The sequence below is a fragment of the Xenopus laevis genome, chromosome 8L (genome assembly GCF_017654675.1).
Source record: "Xenopus laevis strain J_2021 chromosome 8L, Xenopus_laevis_v10.1, whole genome shotgun sequence".
NCBI classification, from domain to species: domain Eukaryota; kingdom Metazoa; phylum Chordata; class Amphibia; order Anura; family Pipidae; genus Xenopus; species Xenopus laevis.
Window position 1 is genome coordinate 35303973 of NC_054385.1, and position 20100 is coordinate 35324072.

General features: G+C 41.3%; 2 protein-coding genes across 2 annotated transcripts; both read right to left on the reverse strand.

The window, feature by feature from the left end:
- Nucleotides 1-4239: 4239 nt before the first annotated feature.
- LOC121397012 (serine/threonine-protein kinase N2-like) lies at nucleotides 4240-4841 on the reverse strand. The gene is made up of 3 exons (XM_041572687.1): nucleotides 4756-4841; nucleotides 4582-4662; nucleotides 4240-4440 (listed from the first exon to the last, which is right to left on the reverse strand). The coding sequence occupies exons 1-3, from the start codon at nucleotides 4816-4818 to the stop codon at nucleotides 4240-4242; spliced, it is 345 nt and encodes a 114-aa protein (XP_041428621.1). The 5' UTR covers nucleotides 4819-4841.
- Nucleotides 4842-6990: 2149 nt separating this feature from the next.
- Nucleotides 6991-7861, reverse strand: LOC121397013 (serine/threonine-protein kinase N2-like). Its single transcript, XM_041572688.1, has 2 exons — nucleotides 7809-7861; nucleotides 6991-7581 (listed from the first exon to the last, which is right to left on the reverse strand). The coding sequence occupies exons 1-2, from the start codon at nucleotides 7854-7856 to the stop codon at nucleotides 7291-7293; spliced, it is 339 nt and encodes a 112-aa protein (XP_041428622.1). The 5' UTR covers nucleotides 7857-7861; the 3' UTR covers nucleotides 6991-7290.
- Between the last annotated feature and the right edge of the window lie 12239 nt (nucleotides 7862-20100).

Here is a 20100-nt window from a genome sequence, read left to right on the forward strand (position 1 = left end):
GGATTATATTGATTCCTTTCCTCTTAAGTTCCCTTTTGGAATTAAATTAGATTAGTTAAATTTAATTAAATTAAACAGTTCAATTATATTAGTTAGATCTGAGTGACCATCCAGAATGGTGTATATTTGGTGATCAGTACGGACACTCCTGATGAGACGGGAGAACATGTATTGTAGTAACACAAGCCCACCCAAGGGCACTTGAGCACAACACCTAATTTCCTTGTAGGTGGGTCTTGTGCAATAAATATAGTTTTGGTACTGGATTTTTTATCATATCCAGAACTTTTGACATTGTCATTTAACACTGCACGTTCCATGTAACCGTTTTGTACACATCGCTTACGTAGGGTATAATAGTGCATCAGGTTCTCTCTTAACCATGTCTGACACTTACCTGACTCTTATAAGGAGACCGCTCATGCTTAAAAATTTTGCCACTTTGGTAAGAAACCCAAACCACCATTCTTTCCTTGTCCCAAAGACTTTCTTTTCTAGAGTACATGGGTAAAGGTATGAGCTGGGCTCCGAGTGAGTTTAACCTTTTTTTTTCTTTTTGGGCTACAGCAATCAGACTGCTTATAGGCATAACCCTTTTGCAGGAGGGCATGTCTGAGAACACTTACCTGACTCTTACAAGGAGACAGCTCATACTTGTTCTATCATTTGGGACCCTGTTGGACACTGGATCACACCTTTTTGATTAGCCAGGCCCTATTTTCTATATAGACTCCAGTGGGCTGCAGCTCTACTACATGTGCAACACAGTTTTTGTCATCATGTGCCAGTCCAACAACAAGGAAGATGGGGGTGTCACTTTTTTATGCTTAGGGAACATCCCTCAAAATGCAGTTCTGAGTAACAGATCATTGTAAAAATCAGGGACATTTCTAAATATATGTAAGTGTATGGGCTGCATTGATTGCAAACATATTCTATTTAAAAATAATCAGTGCAGCCTGTATAGCTATAAGATTTCCTGAGATTTCACATTATATAAAAACAGTAGAGTTCCAGTCCTACAGTAAATTACTGCTTTGGTTTTTCCAGCTCAGCTGATAGAAGTAAATGCTTGTGGTGATGACTGGTCCCAAAGCTGCCCTGAGGTGGCTTTCACTATGCTGCCCCCTCACCCTTTTTGTGTTACATTTACAGAACTTATCTGCTAATGTTCTGTTTCCCCAAGAAAGATGGCTGCATAGTAACCCTACACGGACAGTTATGAACTTTGTACACACAGGCATCTTCTTATCAGCCCAATGAATAGTATGTTGTGCATTTTATCCTTCACTGATTTCGTCTCAGGGTTTGAGAGCAAGGGAAGATGAGCCATTTTGCTCATGTGAATTATTTCCTAACATGTGGTACCTGATAAGCCAGACTATGAAGGGAAAATTAGTTTTGTTCCTCAAATATGGCTACTGGATTTCTTAATATCCCTTTGCACTGATTTTTTTTTTTTTCTTCCTTTTTAATAGAATTTCTCTTACTTCATCATCATTTATTTATATAGCGCTGTCAAGATACGCAATGCTTTATACTTGTGAATGTTGAAGTGTCCGTATTCTATTAAACTCTGGTTTTGGGTTTATATTATTAACAATTTTTTTCTTTCCCTCTAGCTTTGTGATGTGTTTTCCAGCGGGTGCACTTGGTGTACATGACATGATGGGGAATAGTGTTAAGAATAACCATTATACACAGAATCTCCAGTCTATTAGCCCAGGGTGAGTACGTTTGTTGGAGAAGCCATTCCCGCAGAAGGACTGTGTTTCTTACCCACAGGTACTGAACCTTTCCGTGTATCTTTATTGCAGATTTGATTCATCCTCTCACTCCCTCTATATGTTACCACTGCCAAATGAGACAATTACCCAGAATAAAAACACACACACAGTGGCTTTGTTGTTAATCTGTGAAGTCACAGTTTTATTAGTAATAGAAATTTAGCTTTTTGATCCTGAGGAAGGCAAAAACCCTTTTCAAAAGCATGGTTCGATCTGCTTCACTTCAGGGAAAAATTCCTTCCTGACTCCTTAACGGCAATCGGATTTGCTCCCAGGATCAATGTGCCATATTGAATCAAGGGAAGCAGGGTGAGGGAAACAGAATGGAATATGGCACCATACACAGGAGCGCCATTAAGCTGCTAGGTGGATACTGCATTCCACTTCATTCCATGGGACCTCAGGCAACCTGCAGACCCGGCTTCTACAGTCTGAGTGATGGCGTGAAAAGGAATGCAGGATCTACAGAGTGGCTTAAAGGTGCACCAGTGTATAAAACCATATTTTGGGAGAAAGAGAAGGCATCACTGGTGGAAATACAGCAAAAGCAATGGAAATTAAAAGCAATATGGAGGCAGACACAGGAGTGCCTTAAGCTGCTAGGTGAATACTGCATTCCACTTCATTCCATGGAACCTCAGGCAGCCTGCAGACCCGGCTTCTACAGTCTGAGGGATGGCGTGAAAAGGAATGCAGGATCTACAGAGTGGCTTAAAGGTGCACCAGTGTATAAAAGCATACTTTGGGAGAAAAAGACACTGCTTGGGGTAAATGCAGTAAAAACAAGGGAAATAGAAAGCAACATGGAGGCATACACAGGAGCGCCTTAAGCTGCTAGGTGAATACTGTATTCCTCTTCATTCCATTGGACCTCAGGCAGCCTGCAGACCCGGCTTCTACAGTATGAGGGATGGAGTGAAAAGGAATGTAGGATCTACAGAGTGGCTTGAAGGTGCACCAGAGTATAAAACCATATTTTAAGAGAAGGCATAACTGGTGGAAATACAGCAAAAGCAAGGAAAATTAAAAGCAATATGGATGCAGACACAGGACCGCCTTGAGCTGCTAGGTGAATACTGCTTTCCACTTTATTCCATGGGACCCCAGGCAGCCTTCAGACCCGGCTTCTACTGTCTTAGGAATGCATTGAAAAGGAATGCAGCATTTACAGAGTGGCTTAAAGGTGCAACTGTGTATAAAACATATTTTGGGAAAAAAAGAAGACACCGCTGGGGGAAATACAGTTAAAACAAGGGGTATAAAAAGCAATAATGCAAGCATACACAGGAGTGCCTTAAGCTGCTAGGTGAATACTGCATTCCTCTTCATTCCATTTTGACCCCAGGCAGCCTGCAGACCCGGCTTCTACATTCAGAGGGATGGAGTGAAAAGGAATGCAGGATTTACATAGTGGCTTAAAGGTTTTCCTGGTTATGATGCCATATTTTGGTAGAAAGTGGAGTTACCTCTAATGAACTGCATTTAGTATAGGTGGGGCACTGCTGATGATATTGCAGTGGAGTAAAAAAGAGGCACTGCTGGTTAGGGAAACAGAAAAGATATGGCTGCATACACATAAGCACCGTAAGACTGCTTGGTAATAGCTGCATTCCATTAGATCCCAGGCAGCTTACAGATCCCGGCTTCTGCAGGCCGATGGATGGAATGAAAAGGAATGCATTATCTACTGAGTGACTTAAGGTTGCTTCTGTTTATGATGCCATATTTTGGTTGATGGAGGAAGTACCACAGGAGGATCTGCAATGCCAGGGGAGGCACTGTTGGAGGAACTGTGGTGGGTGGCAGGAGACACACTGCTGGTAGTATTGCAGTGTAATAAGAGGAGGTCCTGCTGGTATAATTAGAGTAGAAGGAAGGGCATACATTGCTGATGAAATTTGAGGCATCACTGTTGTAATTATGGTGGATAGAAGGAGATGCATTGTTACTGAAACTGCAGTAGCATAAATGGAAGGAAGGCAATAGTGATGGAAACATAAGGGATAGAGAAGAAGGCACTGGTGGAATTGGATTATTCTTACTTGAAAACACAATTGATGGAGCTGTCGGTTGGTGCAGCCTGTAAAAGCAAAATAAAATAACTTCAAACTCAATGCACATTTTTCTCATTTTAACTAGTGGTATTCTTGTAGAAACCATATAACACTTATTGGCGCATTAATCATAATTTTAGAACTGTTCTACTCAGTGCCCCTTCACCCATAACACAAGGAATTCTAATACAGAATTACAGTCGTCTCGGGAATCAATATTCCCATAGAATCCTCTTCTCCCTGCATATACCCAGTGTACTGTCTTCTCATAACCAGCTCTGCTCTGACCCGTACTCCTGCAACCATAATGCAAGGAATCCTAATGCTAGACATTTCTTCTGATTTGTGCTACTTGTCTTTCTACTCAGGCCTTTTCTTACCCATCATCCCAGTAGGACTTAAAATGCTGAATAGTCAAAGTCCTGAAAGGCTTCGTCGATCTCTCTCGCCATTTCAGCAGGGGGTCCTTTGGGCTGCGTCAGATTCGCCGGCAGGTTGGTATAGGTCTCTTCAAAATATTTCACATCCTCTGGTCCGTCCAGGCTGGGAATAAATGGAGCCATTACCTTCCTCTCAATTATGTCATCCCAGTCCATGTCCTGCAAAGTAACAAATGCTCGTTATTAGAGGTTCTTAAGAAAATTGGACTTTACGGCCATCATTAGAAGCTTAGGATAATATCTAAAGGTATAGCCGAGCAGATCCTAGAATTATTTGGACAATAGAGACAGGGGACTTACATGGAAGAAAGGATGTTCTGCTACATCTGCAGCATCTCCCGGGGTAGAACCCAGTCTCTCCTCTGCATTCTTCTTCAACAGCTACAAGAACAAAAAATAGCATTTACATGTACAAAAGATTTAGGCAAACTCACGAGAATTAGAAAGTGGTCATTATAATAAACATAAGCTTACCTCTGATATAAAGCTTAATGCTCCAGAGTCCATGGATGCGGGATAGCATGGTTCATCCTCCATGATGGAATCATAGATGAAGTCCCTGTCATATCCAGTGAAGGGTCTCTAAAATGGTTTATGGGAATTTATTAGGAGGCCAGGTTTTTTTAATACAGAGTGTTTTATGAGGTTAGATAAATAACAGCAAATATATTTCTTTCTGTGTACTTCCAGCATAACTGGGCATTGGTGCTTTTTGCTTACCATCCCGAGGAGCATTTCGTATACCATGACTCCAAGAGCCCACCAGTCGACGGCTCTTGTATACTCCTCCTCCATCACTACTTCCGGCGCCATATAAGCGGGACTCCCGACCATGGTGTTGGTGCGGTCTCCGTATCCGATGCCTTGATTAAAAAGACAAATTGTAAGTGTTTTTTTGAAGGTGTTTAGGCCAGAGTATGCCCTAAATGAGTCCCCTTTTCTCTGGGTAAATATACAATGCCCTCCTTACCGGTTTTGCCCATTCCAAAATCTGCGATTTTTATGTATCCATCTTGGTCCATTAGGAGATTTCCCGGTTTTAAATCTCTGTTTTGAAACAAAAGTAAGATATTATGACACATTAAAACTGCTGTGATAAGCCAAGCACAACAAATCCTTTCTTCCCTCAGATGTCCAAGTAGTGGCTTTCAACCTGAAGCTGTCCTGCTACTAAATTGCACAAGCTACAAACCCCAGGTTGTACTCACTACTAAAGGTACCTACCCCTTTATTGACGCTTACCTGTGGATGACATCCTTGGTGTGTATGCCTTCAAGACCGAGCATTATACATGCAGCATAGAACCTGCAAAGATAAGGAAAATAGTACATTTGGTCATTATATGCTGCATTCATATAGGAATCTTAATATTTAGTGTAGCATAACAATCTCCCAGTTCTATCATCCTCCCCAAGTCTTCAGTCTCCTGTAACTCTGGGATGTTATGTATAAAAGTAATTTATTCATACTTGGTTGTTGCCAGGTCGAAGTGGCCACTCTTCTGCAGGTGACTTCTTAGGCTGCCTCCTGGCACAAACTCCATGAGAAAGAACAGCAGGTAGTTGGTGTTGAAAGTTGCATATAAATCCACTATGAAGTTGTGTGGATTCACCAATTGCCCGATTTCCTTCTCTGCTAAAATGCTGAAAGATGAAAGAGAAAGTTCAGCATAGTTTAAAATAGTAACAACGGTGAAAGGAGGAGAAGTGAGAAAGAAAAGTATAGAAAAGATTGTGAGACAGAAAGTGCTAAATAAAAGGCCTATCACTCACTCTTCTATTTCTTTGGTGGAGTTTATGTTCTCCTTCTTCAGCACTTTCAGGGCACAGTACATCTTTGCTGGTAGATACTCTACAAGAAGAACCTGAAATAAGAGAGAGTGGATTTAGTGTCATTGTTACCCTATATGTGCAGCTAAATATCCAAGTCCTAATTAAAGACTGAATCAATTACCTTTCCAAAACTTCCCCTGCCTAAAACATTAATCCGCCGATAGTCTCTTGGTGCGAAACTGCTGAACTGTAGCACCCTGAAAGGAAATAAACAGGAAAATATATATGTGTGTGTGTGTGTGTGTGTGTGTGTGTGTGTGTGTGTGTGTGTATATACATACATACATACATACATACATATATATATATATATATATATATATATATATATATATATATATATATATATATATATATATATATATATATATATATATATACATATAATGTCTGTATCAATTTATAGTGTCTTACTGTGTACTTTCAGCCTCCTCTGATGGTGTCTCTTCTTCCTTGCAGCAGTCTGGTTTTGGAATATAATCCTCAGGGCCCTGGGATGTTTCATCTTCATTCGCTGGAACATCGCTATTGGGATTAGTTAATTGAGGTAAAAGATCATTATAATGCAATTGTACAGTTAATAGTAGAAAGCAGGCTAAACTGTGGCCTCATATATAAAATGCCATCTTACTTTTCCTCCTCTCTCTCAGGCTGTTGTAGCACAGGGTTGACAGATTCTGCCTCTTCAGCTGCAGGTAAGTCACTATAAAAATGTATTAAATGTATTTATTAAAATGTTATTGCTCTTTCTTGATGAAAGTATGGGGCAGGGATTTAATCTGGCCTCTGAGAAACTTACCTGTCTGATGGTACCTGTGGCTGTTCTACCTCTGGCACAGGTTCTTCAGCAGAATCATCCTGTTGATGCTGCATCAAATAAGGGAGAAATATGCAATTAATGAATGTGGTAATGAAAAGGGCAATGATTATGTTCAGCCCAAGAAATGAATGACAGTGTAATGTACTCACTTGGGAGGAATCACTGGCGGGTTCTGAAATAACTTGAACCTCAGGCTCAGTGACCTCTGTTGGGAATTCTACACCAATGTCTCCAGCATTCTCTGTTGTCTCCTGTACTGCTTCTGAAAAAAGAAAAAATTTGAGAGATATAAGGATGTGATGTTATGATGACACACAGGTTCCCACATTATGGCAATAGGAAAGAGGTCAGAGACTGTTATATCTTACCCGGAGCATTCTCTTCTTCCCTCCACTGCGCAATCTCCTCATTCAGCTTGTGGAGAGAGGTGTAAAGGTCTTTCACCTTTTTCTCGCTGCTGCTCCTCAGCTCCTTTACCCGGGCTCTAGTCTTCCTGTCCTTGGTGACACAGAACAGCTTTTCCGCCCCTGCTGCTATCCGCATTTCTTTCTGTATGTTAATTAGCAGCTCCTGCTTCATAACTAAAAAATACTTACCCATACTTACCGAGGGCCCCAAAAATTCAAAAGACTGACTGATGTCAACAGTCTATAGAGAATGGAAAAAATTTAGAAAAAAATATTAAGCTCTTGAAATTCTACCAAACTATAATTAGTATTGTACAACTAAACTAAAATTATATTTGTGAAGAACGTCAGAGAAATGTGATAAAAATATTTATTGTAACCTGAGGCAATTCTCTTTGCATTGACAGTTCCCTTTTATTTTATCGGGTATGAAACAGGAGAACAGCTTTATATTTCCATCTGCCTTACCTCAGTATGCCGGTGCCGACATGAGATGCCACACACTTTGGCGCCCATCTTGAAACTCCTGTACAAGAAAAGAAAGGTTGGTATAAGTCACTGCTTTAGTGGCGATAAAGAATACAAATGTGTGTAGCTGCTGGTAAATGACAACCTGAAGACAAGCACCTCTCTATAACCTCATAGCTATACACCTGAGCAGGTAGGGAAATGAAAGCTGATATGGGAAAAGTGCTAATTATGATCATTCTTCTTATCCCTATTTGTTTAAACCGGACTAGTCATAGCAACCAATCATTTCACATCTGCCATTGTTAATGTTAGAAATGTATGTTTAAATGTTATACATTACTGCAATTGGCAATGCATGCCAGTGTATGAGCTCCTCATTGATTAACTTTGGAGTTAGAATGATTAGCATTGCTATTTTAAAAGTATAATGTAAATATGGAACTCCCACTGCCAATAGTGATACCTTACACATGTTATAGAGGGGGGAATGATGTCAATAAAAGGTAGTTAGAATTGTATTGCTTATAATGTCATGATTATGGCTGACTTGACAACAGATCCCATCATGCACCACAGTCATATTAAAGAAGGGATCATCTTTATGCTCCCATAGAAGCCTCTTCTCCCTGCATGTACCCAATGTGCCTGCTTCCCATAAGCAGCTCTGTTCTGATTAACGTCCCTGCACCATAACATAAGACATAGCAAATGGAGTTAATAAAACAGACAGAAAGTAGTTTTTTTACTTGCATAATATTGGATTAGTGGGTTTAATATTGGAAAGTGTCTGTTAAACCTGTTAAAGGTATGCTTACATATCAAGAAAGAATGAGTGATAATAGGAATCCTCTAATTAAAAAACTGTTGTTTTACATCACTTTAGGGCTGTGGAACACGGGGCATTTGTCCCCTAACTAAACCATTGATTTGTGGGCAATCTGGCCTAAACACTAGAAGTACAGAAGCAGAAGGCAGTTTCCAGAGATAATGGTGGATCCCCTCATGTGTTTTACATGCAGAATTCTACAGGTTAGTTAAGAGAGACATTTTTGGGAAATATTAAAAAATACTAGAATCCGTTATTGCACACTTATTGCGAGTGGCGGTGAGTCAAATGAAGAGACATAAAATATCTAATAAAGTTTGCCTTAAGGACCAAGGATTGTGTTAAATAATATGCATCAAGTACAATGAGATAAAATGCTTCTGTGCAATAAATATTTCAGAAACTTTACCATAATTATTAAGTAAAACGACACCATGAAAAAATGACAGATTTTCAGTTAGTAAAAAAGAACTGTGTTTAAATATTCTCTTTTTAATAAAGCCATACAACCCAAACAAATGGGGATTAAGGCACTAGTTTGTTTCTAACAATAGTATTTGTCCCCCCCCAAATGGACACTTACTTAAGGCAAGATTTCGGTACAAAGTGGTGCTATCATTTTCACATTGTGATCTTGTTACTGGGTTCATTATTTATTTTCAGACCATTTACTATTCATCTCCCAATGTTATTTCCAAACTGCTTTGTGGTTGTTATGGTAATTAAGCCCTAGCAACCAAACAGCTATCACTCCAAGTGAGTGATCATACAAAATATCAAGAAATTAGTCAATTTTTAAACTCTTTTGAATTCCCATGTCCCTTTCTGTTTTAATTTTGCCCCTAGATGGCCAGTTAGAAAACTACCCTGGGTAGGTGCACTTAATTTTTTTTTAAAGAAGACGAGCACAGGCCTGGGAAAGAGATGTTATAAACATTATCAATTGGATTTGCAAGAATACCTCTTACCTCAGTTGTTGTTGATGATGATAAAAAAAAAAAAAAAAAAGCAAAAAAAAGCAAAAAAAAAAACAAAACCAAATGCCTGAGATGTTCTTGGCTTTTGGCCAAAATAGAGGGGCCGGCACAAGGCCGGGGTACCCCAGAGGGTCTCCCTCTTTAGATACTGGCTCTCCTTATATCTGATCAGAAAAGAATATTAAAATCTGAACTAAGTAGATGCCAGTATAAAAATAATCCAAAGAGCGCTGGTAATTTGCCAAAAAAGTAGCAATCCGCCCACTGTAGCAATCTGTATAGGGAAGAGAATAAATTGACAAATTAGTTTCAAGAAAAAATGCATTTAACATGTAATATTTCCTATAAAATACAGAGAAAAGCAGAGATCTGCCCATTTTACCCTACACAGGCACTTTATACAATACAGTACCTCACAGCAGCCAATCAGAAATGAGCATTGGTATAGTGAGAATTAATACATAGTACATAAGATCACTGGCCAGGTGCAGATTTCCCAGTGTTCATCTTTGCCTACCCCCTGCTAGGAAGCATTTAAGGAATAGCAATTATTATTCTAATCAATACTGTGCCTACCATGTACCCTGTTGCCCCCCACAGCCGGGACATTTGAAGGGAAAGGGCATGAGACATGAAAGGAAGAAACATTGCTATGTATTCCATTAAATTCATGTTAAGGTTGTTATATCAGAACAGGTTAGATACCTGGGGCAGAAGGGCAAAATTCTAAGGAGTTAATACTGGGCATACAAATATAGTATTTATAGTGAGACACAGGGGTCCCCATATGTTATCTGGGCTCCAATTGGGAAAAAGTTTATATTTCCTATCAGCCCCTGTATAACTGCCAAATCCAGGGTCTGTGTCTCCCAATCAGCACTAAGATTCACGGCTTCTCCAAAGCCCATTTTAGGGGAAAATTCTGTAAAATCAGTAAGAGGAACAACATCCACTAGTCTGGATGGACATCACCCAACTATTTTCCCCCCCTTTTTTTTACTAAAAATAAGGGTTATTGGTCAAAAAATCTCTCACATTTACCACTCTGACCAAACCAACTGTCAAATTGCTAGGGGCAAAGTCACCTCTCATCTCTGTACTAAGATTAAAGGCATCTCCAAATCCCATTTTAGGGGAAAAGTCTCTAAAATCAGTAAGAGAATCAACATCCGCTTGTCTGTCCCCCCAACTATTCCCCCCCCCCATTATTTTACTAAAATAAGGGTTATTGGTCAAGAAATTTCTCACATTTACCACTCCAACCAACCAACGGACCAAACCAACTGTCAAATCCCTATGGGTAAAGTCTCCTCTCATCTCTGCTCTCAAACCATGAGACTTATAAATAAATGTTTTTGTGTGAAAGGAAGAAGCATTGCTATTTATTCCATTAAATTCAGTTACATGTTAAGGCTGGTACATAAGAGCAGGGCAGATACCCAAGGGGCTGTGGTGCAAAACTCTTAAGGAGCTTCTTAATACTGGGCATAAAAATAAGTATTTTATCATGAGGCACAGGGGTCCCCAAGTGCTACCTTCTTATGGGGTTACTGTAGAAAACATGTAAACTTGCTGTCAGCCCTGTATAGCTGCCAAATCCTGAGTCTGTGTCTCCCAACCAGCACAAAGATTAAAGGCGTCTCCAAAGCCCATTTTAGGGGAAAATTTTCTAAATTGACTAAAATCAGTGAGAGGATCAATATCTGTTAGTCTGGGGATGTCACCCAACTATTTCCCCTCTTTTCTGATTAAAATAAGCATTATTTGGCAAAGAATATCTCCCAGAGGGAATATACACTTACCACTCACCACGATGGAAACCAACGGACTGAACCAACTGCCACAGCCCTGGAGTGAAGTCAACTCTGTTCCCTGCTCTTAAAGGGGAAGTGTACCCTGTAAGGAAGGTTCATAAGAGTAAGGTTCATATGGCTTTTTTTTTTTTGCTTAGATGTGCAGTAAATACATAGCTTATTAGGTACACAGAGCATTGCTTTGTATGTGGGGCCTATTGAGTCAGTGCAGTTACTGTGCTGCCATATCTTTTTGATCTATGAATTCTTCGGCCATGGATTCAATCACTGCTGCTGCTCCAGTTGTTTTTGATTCATAAAACTTTATTTCCCTTTTAATTGTGCCCTGCAGAGGCTCATTGGTCAGACAACAGAACCATGGGGACACAGGAAAGTACAGAGGGCATGGGAGAGATTAGTTTGTGAACCTTCCTTTATGTGCCATCTTGCTCCCCATAAACTGTTTCTATTACCGTGATCCATAAGAATTTATGGAAGGTTCACAGAATGGCAGTAAAAATTATTTGGGAAGGGATGATGTCTGAGGAGGACTTTGTGGAGGAGGCCAAGATGCTTCTATAAATAGGACTGATCATTTATATAATCTGATAATTTGCCCAAGGCCTGTAACCCATAGCAACTAGTGATGTATTTGTGACCATCACCTGTCCATATCCTGCCTTTTTAATACCTTCAGAACCTATAAAACAAGCCTCACTTGAAGGTTCATCCTCTGGCCAGGGTCCCCTTTAGCTCATGAAATTGTTACAGGAATCGGAAAATATTGGTGTATTGTTGTTTCATCATGTCATGGTTTCAAGAATATGAAGTAAAATGTGGGTCAGTGTTTAGCCCAGCTCTCTGGTGGATCAGTCTAATCACACATTGCCTTTCTTTTCTCTCTACTTTAGGAGTATTCGTGTGGGAGGTGTTCAGCAAGGGCAAGATACCATTTGAACATTTTTTTTCAAAATCTCAGCTGGACTGAGGCTCTTCAAACACAAGATGTCTTCCTAAAGAGTGTACATGCTGATGAACAACTGCCGGTAAGAGGTACGAGGGATTAGGTTTATGTACACTTGTAACATAATGAAAAAAAGCAGTGACGGAGATTCTGGTCCAATACAGAGAACTATTGTCAGAATGATTGTATCTATATTCTAATATCTATGCAACATCCTTCTATGTGATTACAATCCATGGACAGATTCTAGCAGCATGTACTGATATATAAGGGTATGTTATTGTTGTGTATAATTGTTGTTATTGTCCTATGCAACGAGCTGGGCGATCAGAAAAGGGGAGGCACCTGCATGCTGCCCGCACTTCCACCTCCCCCTCCAATGATGACCCCCGACCTGGATCTTCATAGGACAACTTACTGCAGTGCCTCCTGGCACCTGCAATAGTTTTGTTATGTTGTGTCTGATATTACAAGGAACTACAGTGCTGTGCTGTTCTTTATTATCTCCGAATCATCTTGATGGGTGCTGGGCCTCTATGACCACAGCTTCAATGCCAAATAGTGTATATTCTGCAACTCACTTGGGGGAGAAGTGACTAACGTGGGCGAAATTTTGCCAGCATTACGTAATTTCGGTACTTCATGCATTTACCAATGGTCGCTGGCGTAACTTTGCTAGTGAAGGAGATAGACTCTAGCGGTACTTCGCTCCCTAATGCCTGGCGAATTTGCTCTCTGGCGAATATGCTCTCTGGTGAATGGACGTAACAACGCAAATTCACTAAGATGCGGATTTTACTGAACGTTACCTCTTGGGCCAGACTTGCCTTCGCCACCTGAGACCAGGCGAAGTGCAATAAAGTAGATAGGAGCTCCTTAAAAAATAGTTGAAAATTATCCCAAAAAACGCTAGCGTCTTTTCCTTTTTCAGGGTGATTGGCTGAAAAATAACGTAATTTTTTTTAAGGGTAACCGGCTTCCCCCCTACATTTCCTAACATATGGCACATAAACTATACACTGGGCTCATGTGTAAGGGCAATATAACAACTTTATTTTATTTTATTAAGGTTTCCTGGGCTTATGTAGTGTAATGTATTGGCTGCAACATATACGTCCATTCAACTTTAACTTCCCGCCATTTGCTAATGCGGCAACTTCTATGGCAACTTCACTTTGCTTGCCCCAGTAACTCTAGTTCAACTTTGCCAGTGTTCGGCGCCCTGGATGCAACTTCGGATTTTAGTGAATTGGCGTTGTCCTGCCGAAGTGTTGCGATGTGAGCGAAGCCGTCGCTGGTGAATTTTCGGATAGTAAATTTGCCCCTAGGAGAGTGATGAAGAACTCAATAGTATTGGCTTTGGCTCTCCCATGTGAAGTTATGTATCGTCAAGGGCCAGTAGTCTATGACAGGCTGTTGCATAAATTGGGGAAAAGCAATGTAGGCCTGTTGTATGTACAGGAATAGGGTTGTGCAATTGTTTGAGATGCTACCCATGCAAGCATCCAGCTTCTTTGAGCCTACTGGGCTTTTGGAAGTGACATCCCAAAGGCTTCCCCCTCTGCCCAGAATTGTCTTGCACACCAGCTACAATAGACAGCTATTCTATTGCACAGTCTTACCCATTGTGGATAATAAACAGTATTTCTATAGAATTAGGTAGACAAGGTTTAGGTAATACATTTCCAAACATATTTGATGTCTTGCCAAGATGCTGCAAGTCCATAGACCATAAATTTCACTGCACTGGAGTGATTAGCAATCACATTGAGGATAATGGTTGCCACTTGTCAGTGTATATTGGCTAACCAAAGTCACCTGAGTCTCCCGAGCATTAGGATCAGTGATATTGACATTATGGATGCACCAAATCTGGGAATTGGCCAGGATTCTGCCTTTATCAGCAAGATTAGGATTCGGCCGAATCCTTCTGCCCAGTTGAACTGAATCCTAACTTGCAATATGCAAATTAGTGGAGGGAAATCACGTGACTTTTTGTCACAAAACAAGAAAGTAAAAAACGGTTTCCCCTTCCCACCCCTAATTTGCATATACAAACTCGGATTCGGTTTGGTATTCGCCCGAATCTTTTGCCAAGGGTTCGGGCAAATTCAAAATAGTGGATTCAGTGCGTCCCTAATTTACATTCTTACATATGAAGCTGGAGGCCTATAGAAACAGCAGTGTTTTGATCTATATATCCAGCATGGGCAGTGAGGCAGCTGATCACTGTCAGGATAGGGATGGACATTGCTGAATTAATATTCAGAACAGGGAAAGTGGCAATGGGTATTCTCAGACCATGAAGACAATACCTTCTGATGAGTATTATACCCCACATCCATTGCCCAATAACAGAAGCTTAAAGGGGAAGGAAACCTAGTCGGCGCAACAAAAAGGAGCAAAAGCTTTCCGACACCAGTGCAACATGGCAGATGACTTGTTACAAGTTTTGCATTGTTGTAATTACACCTGGCAAAAAGAAGCAAACGGCCATCAGTAAGAATTTAATTTGCTCTTATGTCTCCTCTCTCATCTAACTAAGTTGTCGTTGCAAGAGATCATCAAATTTCATCATAAACTGCACACTTTAGTAAAGGATGGAGGATGGGGATCTGAGTGCGCTCAACCCCTCAAGATTTTTTTTTGCAGGGGGCTGGCGCACTCTAGTAACGCCATTGCTTCTAAGCTAGTGTTTGTCCTCTCTTTGCTTACACAATTGAAGCTGAAGGGAAGTGCCAGAGATCCTCACTCAAGGTGATACTACTGAGGTGGCAAATAGTTGTACCCCACTGGTCCCATCTCACTGAGTACAGAAGAGCAGGTAGTGGGGCAGGTAGGGAGCGCTTACATATCAGGTCCTTTAGTCATATTCTAAGAAATTCATTAGGAAGAAGTACTAATCCTGATACATAATACATACATAATGTATTCACTAAAATATTTGTCAATACTACAACTCTGTCACCTACTATGGTTATGATAATAATATAATCAAAGCATTACCAAATGAGAGCCACTATAAAGGCAGTGTGCTGTTGGGCATCACTCTAGTGTCTCTCAGACTGATGCCAACCTCTCGTATCTCGGCTGGACCCCTCGCTCCCTGTACATGGCAGTTGCAAAATACTGCATTGCATTCCCCTTGTTTTGATAATAGGGCAAGATGGTCTCCATGATTGTTGCTGTAACTGTGGGATAGTGTTAGGGAAGATGGTCTCTGGGATTGTAGCTTTTCCTGCGGGATAGTGTTTAGCAATGTAAGATGGTCTCTGGGATTGTTGCTGTTACTTTGGGATAGTGTGTATAGCAAGACAATATGGTTTATGGGATTGTTGCCATAACGATGAGATAGTATGTAAAGTAGAGAAACATAGCGTGCCCAGACGTGCTAAGGGCTGCCCGCTCGTCGGGTTTCGTGGTTTCCCGCCACTTCATCGGAAGCTACTGACCGCCATCCCCCATCCTCATTAAATCCAGGACGGATCCAACCCCTCCCATAAAATCAAATTTAACCCCAAAAAAATGGGAAAGAAGAAAGCAAAAAACGCAGGAAACTCCAAAAAACGCACATCGATCACCTAAAGATCCCTGTGGCAGGGAAACCCCCCCCATTCCTTATTCATACCCCATGGGATTTCGTAGTTTTTGCTGGTCATAATATCAAATGCTAAAGCCTCCCGGCATAAGAGCATTACCTGAAATAAAGGTCTCCCGACCTGGGCATTGGTTTCAATCATAGGGCTTAGTCCTCCCCCGCCATTAGCTTTCAAAGGGGAGAGACAACCTAGACCCCAGCATTGGTTCCATGAGATTAATCCTCCCTCGCTTGTGGCTTTAGCATTTGATATTATGACTAGAGGTAAATTGTTAGGGACCGCCATATGGGTTTTACCTTGATGTGGTATGTTGGCTTATCAATCTTATCATCATAATTTTGTAACTAAAAAACCCCCTGTCTTTGTAAATACATGCATCTGCATAGATTACTGATATGATGGGGGACCAGGGAATGTGCATTGATCAATTTCTCTTCTTTTTCTCTGTCTGTACCCCAATTCATCAGGGCGGTAAGTATCCTTGCAGATTGCTTGTATGGGGTGTCTACATTTTGGGACCCCAATTTGCAGCATACTTAAGTAAACCCATGCACATTGGGCATCAAACTGTTCAGTGGACTCCTGGCATTCATATTTAGTGTTTTACCTTGGTAGTTAATATGTGGGATATATGATCAGGGGCCATCCTGGTCATTTTGCTGTGTGAGACGACCTTCCTTTTGCCGCCCCCTTCCCCACGGCACTCACCTCTTCAGCGCCAGAGGGGGTCGGGGTGGTCCACGTCGCATTGGAGGGGTCAGGGCGGGCAATTGTGCTCTCTGCACTAGAAGAGCCAAATTTCCGTGTTAAAAATCGGAAATTTGGCTCTTAAGTTACCAGGAGCGGCATTTTTGCTGCCCCTGGCAACCAGGGGGCGGCTGCCGCCTGAGGCGAGTGCCTTAACTCGCCTCATTGGTGGAGCGCCCCTGCCAACAGTGGGAGTTATCCCAAGATTTGTTAAAGCTCTCTTTAGAGAAATTGAGTACAGGCCTGATTGGATTTAAAAATCTCTTACTTGGAGGTGAGTGAAAAGTTTACAATGACCCTTTGGATCTTTTTGCATTAGATGGCATAACTCTTTACATATACTGTGCATGTCATTTTTAATTTCTTTATTATTTTTAGATCTATAGTGAAGAAATCCTAGATTTATTGTATATGGCTCGTGATAAGAAAAAGTACAATCTGCATTCGGGAAGACCCCAAAGAAAGATTAAGGTACTGCTGATGCTGAGACATAAGATCTGTATTCTGCTCCTGTGTCTTGTCTGCGTTGTTTGAAATTGTATTTCTTGCAGATTTGTGGTTTGACGGAGCGGGGTATAAAGACTGTCTTGAACACTGTGTCTTGGGAAACAGCTCACTTACTGTGGCATCCACTGCCTTCAATTCCCAGTCCTCTCTGTCACATGCCATCTTTACCATCTCTATTGAGCAGAGGAAGGAAGGGGACAAGTATGTAAAGCAGAATTACTTATTTTGAATAGCTTCCCTTCCATATTGATATGTAAAACATAAAAATGCCAAAATGACCAATATGCCATTGGTCTGTGATCTTTCTATGAGTGTTGAGTAAAAAAACAAGCAGCATAAATCAGAGAAACCTGGTGCCAATGAACAATACAGCATTAGCACAATGGAACTTCTAGTCCAGCGCCATACATTCTATAGCCTGTGGCACATAAAGGGATAATCATTTTTGTTCTGCTTAAATAGTCCCCTAGAATAACCTACCTTAAGCTGGCCATAGACGCAACGATTTTCGGAACGTGTGTGGAGAGTCCCGACATTTTTTGTCCGGCGGAGATCGGTCGTTTGGTCGATCAGACAGGTTAGAAAATTTCTGTCGGCTGCCGATTATATCTCTGCGTGTATTGCCGATCGTACGAATTACAGAGGGAGACTGTCACTAGCTTTGTCTATCATACGATTGCTGTCAGGGGCAGAACATCGGCTTATGGTAAGACTTTGAGCTGAATGGTTAGTGGCAGGTCGGGAGATGAGAAAGTCCGATCTTAAAGGACCAGTAACACAATTTTTAAAAATAAAAAAAAACAAATGCATACATATTACTTACCTCAAATATGCTGATCTTTCCTGCTGTTTGGATAAGACATAGGAAAAAACTCAAACCGGCACTGTCCCACGGTGTCCAAGGGGTCTCCGCCATCTTCTTGCTGGTTCTCCTTCTCTTCTCCCCTACGTGCGCGCTGCTGTGTCTCTCTTCCTGGACTGACGTCACTTCTGGTCACTTTTCTCAGCTCACGCTCACAGCTGACAGCCGTCCTGTTACATTATCTCCCTGCTCTTTTGCCCAGCAGTTATGTGCATTCCTCCAGCATGTCTCTCTCCCCTCCAGAATATTTTTGTCAAGATAATTTATCTCTTTTCCCCCGCACCCTTTATCTCCCCTCTCCCGGCACCCGTTCCTCCTCCTCAGGCTTTTGTAACTCTGCAGCGTTTGTGTCCCCGCAGTGTTTCCCTCCCCTCTGCCGGCAGCTTTTCTGTCTCCTAAACTTTTCTCCCCGCAGTCTTTCCTACCTGAGCATTTCTCCCCGCATCCTCTCTGCCGGCAGCTTTTCTGTCCCAGCCTCTCTCTCCACGCAGCGTTTAAGTCCCTGCAGCATTCTGTCCTCTCAGCCTCTCTCTATCTGTGTGTGCAGCGCTTAAAATCCTCAGTCTTTCTCTTCGCGCAGCAGTTCACTCACCACTGCCTGCTTGGATGTTACCGGCTGCTCTGTGTTTTGACTTCCGGTTTCCCTACTTTCGGTTGTGTGTACAGCGTCGGGAGTGCGCACTGGTCGCCTTTTCGCCGTTTTCCATGTAATGGAGGAAAGGTATTTTGATTTATTTTTTAAAAAAAGCGCTAGGTGTGTTATATTAACTTATTAGGGCATGCCCATTATTTTTAACATGTAGAATGTATTTCTCAAATAAAAATTTTTGACGTTACTGGTCCTTTAAATTGATTCGTATGATCGGATCTTTGCGTCTGTGGCCAGCTTTAGTCCCAGCATTCAGCCTGCTGAGGTTTCTGCATAATCAGTTGAGATCTAATCTCCAGCTCATTTTACTTACTTCAACTCTGAGAGTAGTTAGAGAGGAGCAGTTGCACCTACAATAACAGAGCAGGAGCCAGAAATTTCACTTGAGACGGGCTTGGGTGGCAGATCCGATGGCTTTAGTACACAGGGAAGGGGATAGAGAGCACCCAGAAGGATAATATAAACTGTCAGAATGAGGTATTTCAGTACTGCAAGAGTAGGAGGAGAGAGAGAAAATTAGTTCAAATATAAAATATATTTCATCTTAAAATTTTAAGGCAGAACAGGGCATTGTGCATTTATTTTTCTATGTCACTTTTTAAAGTGTGTCTCTATTCTCACTCCTTTTCAAGGCACCTGCCCCTTACCCCCGGTTTTTGTTCTCCAGTAATACCCAGCAAGGACCCAGGCCAGAGCAGATACCCCAATCACAGCTCCAATGTGCAGAAATGGTAGTGTTGCCTGAAAAGTTATGAATGGAGAAAGAATGGAGATTTAATCTCAACTGAAATCCCCCACTATCCTTTTCCTTCTCTCATTTCACTTTGCAAAACCTTTTCCTCTCTCCAGAGCGGATACTGACACAAATGTGAAACTATTCATTTTTGTGTTGCTCTCTACTCCACCTGTCTACACAGCACATTGGTTGCTCACCACTTGCGTATCTTTCCACTGAGGTGCAGCCCAGTATATTTTATTGGCCTTAGCTGGAAATCGAAATATTTTTCTCGCATTGGGGATGGGCCAATTTCGTTTTCTGGCTGTATCTTATCGTACTGTCCTGCTCAGGCCCTCTCCTGTTCAGCTTCCAAGTTTTATTATTTAACCCAAATACCTGGTAGCTAGGTTGAGTGGATCCACAGCAACCAGATAAGTGTAAATTCCAAACCAAGAGACCTAGTGCATTGTAAGACTAGGAATGCCTTCATAATATAAAAATATGAATGTAGTTCTATCTCCAGAAGAAATGCATCAGTGCCATTTGGCTTCTAGAGCAAGCTAATAAAATTTTGTAAAATTTTGCCCAAGTGGACAGCATGGGTTCCTGCATTACTAAATGACTTTCTAGGAGAGATCCACTAACCC